Source organism: Rattus rattus, chromosome 8 (genome assembly GCF_011064425.1).
Source record: "Rattus rattus isolate New Zealand chromosome 8, Rrattus_CSIRO_v1, whole genome shotgun sequence".
Classification (NCBI taxonomy): domain Eukaryota; kingdom Metazoa; phylum Chordata; class Mammalia; order Rodentia; family Muridae; genus Rattus; species Rattus rattus.
This window is the reverse complement of record NC_046161.1, coordinates 5,991,772-6,004,173: the sequence shown is the minus strand read 5'-3', so window position 1 is coordinate 6,004,173 and position 12,402 is coordinate 5,991,772. Positions and strand designations below refer to the sequence as shown.

General features: G+C 38.7%; 1 protein-coding gene across 1 annotated transcript in view; it reads left to right on the top strand.

The window, feature by feature from the left end:
- Positions 1–12,402, top strand: part of Cntn5 (contactin 5) — a 1,166,275-nt gene that overhangs the window by 1,067,245 nt on the left and 86,628 nt on the right. The window contains exon 16 of the mRNA XM_032911019.1: positions 5,857–5,977. Within this exon, the coding sequence (XP_032766910.1) occupies positions 5,857–5,977 (121 nt within the window). The remainder of the gene's footprint in view (positions 1–5,856; positions 5,978–12,402) is intronic.

The window sequence follows — 12,402 nt, the reverse complement described above, 5'->3', positions numbered from 1 at the left end:
CCTTCCACAGCTCTTCAAAGCTCACATGTGCATATGAGAAACCTCATCCATGTTTCTTTCCTGAATGACTTCTCTTGAAGGTATATTAGAATGGACATTTGTTCAGTGCAGTCTATATCGCCATACCCCAAGTTTAACATAGCAAAAATGAACACATGAGGATTTGTTAATAGCATTCTATATAAACAATAAAAGGAGAATGAGATAAATACCCCTAGAAATCATGTGAGGTTGACATTCTGTCAACAGACAGAGGGAGCAGAGAATAAGTCTAGGAAAACACGTGATCAGGAATATTCCAGAAGAGTTGATTTACAAGCACAAGGTATCAGAAGTCCTTTGCTGGACCTTCTCCTATCTAGATAGTGGTACTTACGTAGCTCACTACAGGAACAGAAGATGCCTTTACAGAGAGAGCATAACTCTCTTGCTAGTTGCACTTGCTAGTTGAGTACCTCGACGTGTGGGTCTGCATTTGCACTTGAGATGCAGGACAGAAGAAATGCAGGTGCCATTTTGTCAGTCACTCAGTTCTCTTTGTAAAGATGCTTGCCATCTAAGTACTAATGTGATTTTTCTTTATCTTAAAATTAATTGCCCAAAAAATTGAATTGTGTTTTATCTATTGTTTGCCTGCCTTGAATGTATTTAGAAATTCTAGTTTTCATTTACCAAGCTGATAAACAGATACCACCTACTCCTGATTTGGTACCTACATAAGATAATGCTGTCATCTTAAACTCAACCAGTGATTCACAACTTGGTTTTCTTCTTTAATCTACCTCACCATGTGAGTCTGTTTCTCTTAGTCTTCATGAAATTACTGTGTTGGAAGTAAAGCACCAAGAACAAGTTTGAATCTTGAATGTGCTGTTATTGTAATTTAATATTTTACCCTGATAGACAGAAATGTTTTTAAAGAGCACTTTGCCTACTTTCCTCATTACTAGTAATTAGTATTTCCACTTCAGAGAATGTATGTGGTCATTTAAGCATTAATTAATGCTTAATTAATTTTAATCACTATAATTTATTATCAGAATAAAATAAAAATGAATCAGTATAAATTATTTTTAAATAATATGAAGACCTATATCAATATTAATCTAGACCTTATTCTATAGGGATTTAAGGGAAAATTATTATAAAGATAATATATGTATAATCTCTATATGATTATAGCATACTTTAAACAAATTATTACCCAGGGAAATGAAACACTACTACTAGGAAAACATGTTAATGTCTAAGACTTAATTCTTCGTGACATTAATATTATTTAATAATTCATGCATAAGAGATAGTTCCCAGAATTTGCATTAGGTAAGAGTTTTATTAAATTATATCTTATAAAATTTATATCATCTCATTTACTTTACAAAGAGCAATGTTTTATAGGTATTGGGGGTTGGGGTTTAACTTGCCAAACTATATAAACCCTCAAGAAAGTGAAATACACCTTAAACCAAAAGGAGAAACTGCTATCTACAACAGTCGTTGAGCCTGTCACTGAGACCGGTAGCTGTTTAAAACCTGGACTAAAGAAAGTGTTTAATGACTTCCTTCCAAACCTCTTCTGAGTCGTTGCTATGTTACTGCGTGTACAGATTCCTGCTGTAACCTACTCTTAAAATGTTCTTAGCACTTTATTCTTTCCATCATTTCATGTATGTACAGTGCTTCAGTTGATAGTTCCACAGTCCTCTCTCTCTCTCTCTCTCTCTCTCTCTCTCTCTCTCTCTCTCTCTCACACACACACACACACACACACACACAAGTGGGGAGGGAGAGGGGACAGAGGCAGAAACAGGGATAGGGACCCACAGAGAAATACAGACAGACATAAACACATAGTTAATTTTTCATGACATTAATAATTTCTAATATTTCATGCATCAGAGATAATCGAGAGAGAGAGAGAGAGAGAGAGAGAGAGGGAATATATCTGTATCTAAAATAAAGTTAATACCTTATTTGAAAAAAAGAAAACCTTCTAAAGCACTTGAAAACACTGGTACCAGATGGTGAGGGAATGAATATTGAGAAAGACTGGGCTGAAAGGAAAGTGAGGCTACCTTTGACAGTAGTGTTTGTCAAACTCTAACCAAGCTCTAGACAAAGAAGTGAACTTTGCTGGCGTTTTGACAGTAAGCTCTAAGAAAGGCCTCGAAGCACTGAGCCTTTTCAGCTCTTGTCTGGTAAGTGGGAAGAACAGCCTGATCTCATACATCATCGCTCCCACATCAACCAGTATCTGCTTCACCTATTTCATCCCACCTCCCTCTTTCTGGGCTTTTCTTCTATGTTCTTTCCTAATTCCTTCAGGAAAAAATAAGGAGAGGTATTGTCAGCCCCAAAAAAGGAAGGAAGCAAGCCCTAGGCGTATCTGTTCTTTAAGGCGCTTACAGGTTTTGTGAACGTTCTGTGCCACTGTCCTTGCTCACCTCTCGGGAAGCCCACAGTGGACAGTGAGGGAAACTTTTAGAGAGAGCAAGTGTTGAGTTCAGAGGCATGAACTAAGGGAAACTGCGGGAGGCCTAGCAAAGACTGAATTTGAACTGTTCAGTGGGAAAAACAAACGAGCATCCGCACCACAGCAAAGGCGGCAAAGTGTGGGAAGAATCCCTGCGAGTTCACAGCGCAGCAAGCCTGGTCTGGACCACAGGACTCAGCTGCAGGATGCAGAATGTGGCAAGGGAAAGAACGGACTTCAAGAAGCACATGAGACTGAGACACTAGGTGCAAATCCTGTGAGTTCCGGTTTCATAGGAAAACCATTAGCAGTCTTCCCTGGGTCAGGCTGCCTGGGATTCTTAAAGTGATGTCTTAGAAACAACTGGGTGATTCCAGAGTAGAGGCTCCCGACTGTCATCTAAGGAGGATGGAACCCAGGCAGGACTGGGTTTGAAGCCAGTCTGAGCTATTTAATGAGTCTGAGATCAGCTAGGGCTAATAGGGAGTTGCTTTCTCACATTAATTTGTAACTTAGTTAGTTTAGTTAGTTAGTTAGTTAGTTAGTTAGTTAGTTAGTTAGTTAGTTAGTTAGTTAATTTAAAAGACTGGACCTGTGTGTAAAGATAGCCATCATTTTCCTATTTTATTTCAAAGTTGTAAATAGAAGTCCCAACTGCTTTGATGAGATTGTGCAACCCAGAAAAGTGACCGGCCAATCATTACTGATCTCAGAGGCAATGAAGGGGCTGCCCCTCTTACAGGGGCTTCATCCACACCCTCATGCAGCGATATGGTGCTAGAGTGCACATTTGCCTGTTTGCTCAGATGGTGTTGGAGCACCAGGTTTAGTGCTGATTCTGGGAAAGTTCTTTTGAAGCAACAGGTAACATCATTTGCTTGTAAGACCCAAGAAAGCAGCCAAAAACTAAAGAAAGGAAAGAGAAAACAGGAAGTAAAGTGAGAGTCAAAGAAAAGAGAGTGCCTCCTGAGAGATGAAATGTGGAAACGAAGTCTGAATTGAAGAAAGCAGAGCTCTCACTGTAAGTAACCATTTCATTAAAGTTACTCAAATTGTGAGTTTCTCAAGAGCGGCACATTGTGGGCTCAGATTAAGGATAATGGGCTCCCATGTGAATTCTCCTCATTACTTCCCTTGAAAGAGCAGTAAATCTACTGAAAGAGTAATTTAGGCTTACTGCTCACAGTCCATTCGTTTTGCTTATAAGCTCCCCTGTTTAGGATTTTAAAAATATGATGCAGGTATAACCAAAAAGAAAGAGATCAGCCCAAAATGAGCCAATTTCAACTCCTCAAATAGACATGGTGTCCAGGTCTGTGCAACAGGCTGCAGACATTTTGAGGCAGTAGATAATGATGGAATCTAATCCTAGGAGCCACACACAGACAGCACAGGAGAGATGATCTCTGCCTTGAACAGAATTACATGCATGTTTAACTGTACTCTAAATACTCTCTTCATCTTTCCATCAATACTCACCTTCAGTTCAATTCAAAACAAAGTAAAAGGGTTGACAACTTTCCCCAGTTTTAAGAAAATAAATTATTTGGGAGGAAAATGTCTATAAAACAAAATGTGAATTACTTAATTACAGGTGTATGCTGCTACAAATTTAATTTTCAGAACTGTAAGCATACCTTTTCCTGTTTTTAAACTGCTAGCTAAAAGCTGAGGTAACCATCACATGTCATTCCAGCAGTTGGCTGGCTGGGAAACGAGAGTTGTGACTTGGAGACTAGCATGGGCAAACTACCGAGAACCTTGTCTCAAAACTAATATAAATAAATAGATGGAGGATAGATAGATAGATAGATAGATAGATAGATAGATAGATAGATATAGATATAGATAGATTGAATATAGATGTAGAGGGAGGTAATAATAGATACATATCTATAGATAGATAGACAGATAGATAGAAAGATAGATAGATGATAGATAGATAGATAGATGAAGATAGATAAATGAAGATAGATAGATAGATAGATGATAGATAGATAGATAGATAGATAGATAGATAGATAGATAGATAGATAGAAGATAGCAAATAACAGAAACTACCAGAACAAAGCAGAAAAAATACCAACCATCCTTACAAGTAGAGTTATTTCTAGGTAAATAAAAGAGACAAGCCTACTGTGTCCACAGCTTTGCCTCTACTTTTTCATTAGATAGGTGCCCCACCATGACCCAGGAATGTACTCTGTGATTCCCGGCTGCTGAGTTAAGTTGTCTGGGTGAATGAGCCCCTCAGACACCTGTTGTACAGGGGCCAGTGTAGACCCAAATTGCTGGGGGCAAATATCTGGTCATTCATAACTGATCTTGACTGGAATCTGAACAACTGTTTTTAATGTTTAATTTGCTCTTATTTCTCCACTAAGATCAAAAGTCATAGTGTTTTAAAGTTTTCATTTTGTACTTGTAAGAACTGATCATTTTGTCTAGGTGAGCTGAGAAGACGGAACACATTTATCACCCCCTAAAAAAAGAAGCCAAATTGATGGTGAAGCTCCTTAGGGTGTTCAAGTGAGGAAGTATCCTAAGGAAGTCATCAGTACGGCATTTGATGACAGACATTTCACTCTGGAAATAATTTTGTTACATTTTTATCCATTCTCAGAGCATTCTTGCCATGAATCAGTTTCTTATACATGATGTAACCAGACTGTGTCTCAACAAATTATCTCATTAGAAACAATTTCAATATTCTTAGAAGTTCCAATTATAAGATCAGCCAGAATAAAAACTTTCTAGCAGAGAAAGAAAAGAAAATGTTTAAAACAGAGGGGATCACAAGGTAATTCACTGAAAAAAAGAAACACTCATGTATGAGTGCTTTAAAAGCTCATCATCATACCTGTTCCACAAACACTGAGAGAGAAAAATCAGGACTGCTAGGCATTAGTTTTCTTTTCATAATATGACACAATATATTTCAAAGCAAAGGGAATATTCAACAAATCCTCATGAGATCACCTCTCAACAGCTCTCTCCTCATAACTGATTTCCCACTAGTTGCTATGTCTTTCAATACAGTGTTCCTGTCACAAAATATAAGTCTGTCTTTCAATAGCAAAGCAGTAAATTTTCCTGACTTTTCTATACTTTTAAAGCTGTGAGTTACTGGTATGTATTTAAATATCTCATAACTGTTCTGCTAAATCATTTTATGCAATATTCAATGTCAAAAGTCTTTTTTGAGTGATTGTAGAAGAATATAACTTTGTATATTCCTTAAGACAGGGTATGTTTGATTTCTGCACTGTTGTATAAACTGTGAGGCCAAAATTGGGCCCTTTGAATATGCAAAGTCCCCCTTAAACCACCTTGAACTAGGCAGGTTTGCAACATTTTAAACTGGCGCTTCGTCCCTCTTTCAGCAAGCATCCTCTGCAGATTTAATGATCAGGAACATCCTTCTGATGCATGCTGGGAGATATGGCTGCAGGGTACAGACCACAGCAGACAGTGTGTCAGATGAGGCAGAACTTCTTGTTAGGGGTGAGTATGCTAATAGCCAGACTACAGACATGATCACCATAAATTATCCTATGAAGGGCCTGCAATGCATGGACGGAGGGGGCACTTCAGAACTGGGCGGCTCACTTTCACAATCTCTGTCATTTTTGCTTAACCTTTTCTTGCCTTTGAGATGATGATGCAGGAATCCTCCCTCTAGAAACAGGCAAAAGCTATTTGGAAACACTTGAAGTAATGAGTGGCTTAAGTAGGAAACCAAGTTAATCCCAAACTTAAAAACATAGCTGCTGAGACACTTGAGTGGTTGGGTGGCAGAGACAAGGTCGCTCTGTGTGTGTGTGTGTGTGTGTGTGTGTGTGTGTGTGTGTGTGTGTGTGTGTGTGTGTGTGTGTGCTTGTACATACACACAGATATAGCTTTCAAATGCAAAGCCAGCAGAAGCCTCAGACATTATGGTGTTTCCCCATCAACTTTGCCAAAACCCAAGAATGCTGCATATCCAAGAGAGTATACAATTGTTAAAGAATAGAGATTTCCCCGCACCTTGCAGCCTGAAAATGTCAACACACAGACTGTGCAAAACTGACAACTAAGTGTTTTCTAATCAGGAACCACCAGTGGCACCAAAAGGAATTCTGCAAGCCTGTGAAGCCTGTCTTATTTCAATTAAGGGAATGTGTGCAGCATGCATTGCCGTTAGAGTGGTATTCCTCGAGACGAGAAATATGTGCTCTACCGTGTATTTTTCCTTGTCCTTCTTTTCTCTTCCTTTTTCCCTACTCTTCATTCCATCCAAACTTTCATTCTTTCTTTTCGCATAGCTGTTATTAAGTGCAGTACATCCAGAGACAGTTTCCAAAATTCCTGACCTGTATAAAGCCACAAGCCATGTTAACCCAAGAAAGAATAATTGTCAGAACCCCACCTGGTACCCTTCCTCCCCTCTTCCACAAGCTTGCGGAGAGATTGTGTTGCACGCTTCCAATTCTGACACAGTATGCACAAATTAACACTTTTATAGTCCATAACAAGAGATCATATTTTAAAATATCTGATTTTCACCATTGGAAGTGGATTTTTCATTAAGATCCAATATTTATAAGAATTTCACACAGTAAATACAGAGGCGAATGGTGAGTGACCTCCTCTTAGTTCTTTCTGTCAGTGATGTTGACAATGCATGGTGGGACCCACCACCGTTTTCAGGAACTCGCTCTGTCAGAACTGTGTAGTGAGGAGCAGCTCAGTCTTACCACGTGTGCTGCTTTGTACGTACAAGGCTGCTTCTTCTCTTCTCCAGTTTTTGTATCAGAAATGTATGCTATAACACCTTATTGTAAAATGAACCTTTTTAAAGTGTTCCTTTTTGAGTACACCTCACTCCCTATAGCTCAAAGCTTCTTTGTGCCTCCTGAATCTACACGTTTCCTGGAATTGCACAGTGTACCTTGCAGTCAAATTGGTAGAAAATTGCTGTCTTCTCTTGCTGTTGTCTGCCTTACTGATGTGTATTTACTGTGTGCACTTGACTAATAATTTAAAATGATCCTCCTGAAATTAGACTTTTCCAAATGAATTCAACAATTTAGATGATGAGAAAAGAAACCAGGTTTTTTCCCTAGGACTCTAAGGGGCAAATTTAAGTGGCAAACTACATATCCTGCTTTGTAAGTAAAATTAAGCTCAACGGGGTTCAGAATATAATTCAAGGCCAATATTTTCATGTTCTGCTCTTTTAGCCTTTGGCTTTATGCCTAGGATATGATTAAATGCATTAATTTTGGAATTGCACCCAATAGCAATTTCAAACAGGTTGCTACTGTCTGAATATTTATGTTTCCATGAGCTTAAGATTTCCCTTGAAGTGAGCTCAATCCAGTCACTAATTTCTGATTATGTACTCACATTAGATTTCTAAAACAAGGGAAATAATTTGCTTTTCCCTCCCAGCTAGTCTCAGATTTTTATACTAAACTGAGGACTGTACTTCATCTATTATGATCATTTTTATGGTAAAAATTTGCCATTTTTCGTCATCTGGGAAAATTTGCATGCTGGCATGTTATTAGTTTTAGTGTTGACTTCTGAGAGTAACTTTACTCTACATGTCTCCTGTCCCAATCTCTCCATGTACTCCAAAGGAGAAGCAGTCTTCCCTTCCAGGCAGTAAGGCCAGAGCTGAGGACTCTACAGTGAGTTTATAACTCAAGTGGCAAAGCTATTGTTTTATAAATTCACAAAATGTATATGGAACAGTAAAGACCACCCCCGGCCAGAACACCATCCACTACGCAGCTCATGTTTCCAGTGTTGATCACACTTGAAGCACATATAAACAGAAAGTACTTGTTATTAAAATTATGCTCTGTGCTTGACTTACACCAACAGTCTCTACCCCCTCAGCCTATTGAATGCTCCTCTTTGTTGCCTTGAAGGTATATAACTTTCCTCTGTGTATCCTAATGAATCCTGTGACAGGACACTAAGTTGGATCCAGGTGGGTGTCAGCTTCACCCCCCACACTACTACTTGTTTAGAATCGGAATGCTCCAGAATCCAGTTCTCTGCCCCCTCTCACATTGTGTCTTAAGTGCTATCTTTTCCTCCAAAACTTATCTTTGCTTATAATTTTGGTTGTGACTCTTAATGCTATTTCCCATTTCCTTCCCATCATTATCATTATCTACAACTTCAATATTCTATAAGTAATTATATGTGGTATCAAATCAATCATCTGTTCTTATTAATTTAGATTTCATTGAACCAGCGTTATGGTGGCACCATGTGTGTGATCTACAGGACAACAACACAGAAAGAACAGCAATTGTGAAAGAAATTATTGTACTAAAGTAGAAATAGAATCAGAACCTGAATCTATGTCCAGACACACAGACAGCATTTTCTTTACTCTTTTGTGATGTATGCTATAAAAGCAATAGACAAAGCAAGGTCATGCCAGGGTGTCTGAATACATGAAATATGGGTAGAAAGATGATATTTTCTAGGAAAAGAGTGATAGGCTTTTGGGACAGAACTTATGGAAGAAGACAAACATTTTGAAAGCACTGATTCTCTAAAGGGATATGAGAAGCAATCTATTGCAGCAAATACAACTCCAGAGAAAAAGTATTCTTTTGATATCTGACTTTTCATAAATCAATGTTGCATATATTTCTCACAGTGACTAGCACAGTAGGAAAGTGTGATGCTTAATTTGACTAGTATGACTGGGAACCTAAGTCCATGTTCCTTTTATTCTATTCAGAGGTAGAGGAAACAATTAGGAAAATCACTTTTCCTTCAACTTCTGTATTTCTTTTCAGCATTTTCTTAATGAGAAACAGTAAGTCAAGACAGCCAAAGTGGAGCCGGACAGTGTGTGTCTGTAATCTCAGCCCTTTGAAAGTAGAGTGGGAGAATCAGGAGCCCAAGGTTAGTCTCAGCCACAGAGGAAGCTCAAGTCCAGCCTTAGCTACATAAAACCTGTTCGAAATAGTTTTAAAGACATTATGAGAATAGTAAAAAATAATAATATTTATAATCAAAGCAGCAGCCACTTGCTGAGCCCTTCTAATACACAGCCATCCCTGAGGTCTCTGTGACATCTTACAAAGGCAGCTAGCACGTATTTATTTAACTGAATCTGAGGAGGACGGACCCCTGGAGCTATAACTTGTGTGGATACCTATACAGTTTTCAGGCATGTGCTCAACCCCCACTGCATTACTTCTTCCTATGAGGATTAAACTCATATTCAATTCAATTCCCTCCACCTCTCTTATCAACTCAGTGTCATCTACTCTTTCCAGCTCTCAAGCTGCAGTAGTCTAATCTTTCACTACTTACCAATTTTGTGCCCACCACTTTTCCCCACTAAATTATTGCCATCCAAACAGTGCCAACAGCACTCAACAGTCTATGAGCTATGCCAACGGGCACTTGGTTAGAACTTGCCATGCATGTGTTCCCTGGTCCACTCCTCCAGCCTGTGATAGCTAAGGTGTGCTCAGCACTCAGAATGAAAATGGTAACTTTTGGTCTTGCAAGAGAAATCGGAGGGACTAGGAAGAGCGGTTATAAGCATAGCAGTGGTCCAAATGCACAATTTGAGGGACCAAGTACAAAAGAAAAATACAAAAGTCAGTTAAGATTATTTAGAACTCCAGAATAATGACAGAAAGACAGCACCCTAGGCACAAGGCTTCTTCAGGCTCAAGGCTCTGGGCAGTGTATGGGTCACACACTTGTGAGGCCAACATGTAACTACTAAATTGTATATCACTCTCTTAAGCCAAGGGATAGGGTTAGGAGAGTATTTAAAAATTATTTTATGAAATTAGAAATACAGAACCTCCAAAGCAGCTTTTTACACCAGGACAATCAGCATTTTACTCCATGACCCACATATTTTGAAAGAATTTGTATATTAAATTGAAGTGATCATTATTGATATTTCTATCTTATACCTTTAAATTCTTTTATTGCTCTCTGTGGTGTGTGTGTGTGTGTGTATTTGTGTGTATGTGTGTGTGTGTGTGTGTGTGTGTGTGTGTGTGTGTGTGTGTGTGTGTGTGTGTAATGCCCATGGTTAAGTCAGAGGGCAACATGAAGGTATCATTTCTCTCCTCTCATCATGTAGGACACAGGGCTTAAAACTCGGATCACGAGGCTTGTTGGCAAATACTGTTACCTGCAGAGCGCTCTCACTAGCTTAATAGTTCAAATGTAATTTAAGAAAACACATTTTTTTATCATAAGATAGATGATAGTACTAAACTAGACAATTTGATTCCAGCCAACTTCCAAGAGAGAACATTTCAATTAGATTTAAAATGTTATTTATTTGTGTTTTTTAAGAAAGTTGAAAGTAACCTAAAGATTCCAGTCTCTTCTTGAATGGAAAATACTTCGATAACCTTTGATTAAACACTGTCCACATTTACTCCAAGCTCTGATATTTAGTGTCAGCATTAGAGTATCAATAGTTAATGAAAAATTTCTACATTTTTCTCATGGAAAATTTCCTCACTGTTACTCCAAGCTCAGTGGGCATAACCTAATATATGGTTGAATGATTTAGAATTAAATCAGATTTAATGTGTTCTAAACTCCTCACAGAACCACTCTTGATATCAACATTGATTTTAATTTGGTATCAGTATCTTTGTTTCAGACTAGACTTTCTTTAGGAAGGAGTTTCCTCTTACCCTTTTTATAGAATTGTTTGCTGATCAGCAGAATCTTTAAACCACAAAAGTAACATTTGTTTTGTTAAGTATGCATTTGGCCTCTCTGCACCACTTTTGGTTTGGCTCATGAAGTCATAGTTGAGCAGAGCAGAAATGAGTGTAGTAAGATGACATAAATGGACATACACCTCTGAAATTAACCCCGAACAAATGAAGCGCCATGTCAGTGCACAAAGATGTCCAGCTGATTTCTCTGAACCTCACACACATTGTTCATTCAACAAATATGGAGTGCCTGCTGCCGATGTCCATCGGCACACAGACCCCCTCAGGCTGCTTGCTGTTCTGAAACACAAATTGTGACTTCTCTGTCTCACTTGAAGAATACCCTAAGCATTGTGTTTCACATCATTTGATATTCTCAAGCAAAAATGTATGAGAATCCCATTCCATTTTGCTTTGTGGTCCCATCTTTCCTACACATACATCCTATACAAATATATCATTAGCACATTCAAACATGTGAAGATGAACACTTAGTATAAGAAGTTATATTTTCAAGACTGATTTCATCCCTGATTGACGGTGTCTCTGCTATGCCAAGGCAATAATGGGGAGGTACTGAGTATAGGGCCTTTCTTGACCCATGACAAAGAACACAGCGTTTGTGGTCAAAGTCATTGATGTACAGAGAAGAAGCAGTGTCTGAAGCAGTAGATTCACACTCAGGTATGAAGATATGAACTTCAAAGCAGGTCGGTGAGTGATGCCAATGTTTTGTTCACAGAGCCACAGCACACTACAGCCACAATACCAGTAAGAACAAGCAATGATAATAGAAATTGGAAAACGTGAAGGGAGATATAAACCTAGACACTCATGGAGACTGAAGCTACGTGGCACTGTGATCCTCTGACTGAAACATGGCAGAGGGGAAGCAAATGTGAAAGTGAAAGTTGCCAATGTCTGACAAAAGTAGAACAGACTTCAAGAGGGAGAAACTGGACCAGACATGAAGGACCAGACAGACCGGAAGCACTGGGCTATAGAGATAGTTTAGTTAAATCCATATGGGCATGCGAATCTGGGCTCGAGTCCCAGAACTTACATTATAAAGCCAGGTGTAATAAAGCACATGTGTTATCCTTGTCTTCTGGTTACCGCAGAGAAAGGTGGAGCCCTGGGGCTTAGTGGCTAGCCAGCATAGTTGAATCAGTAAGTTTCAGGTCAATGGACATGTCAAACAAATAAGGTGAA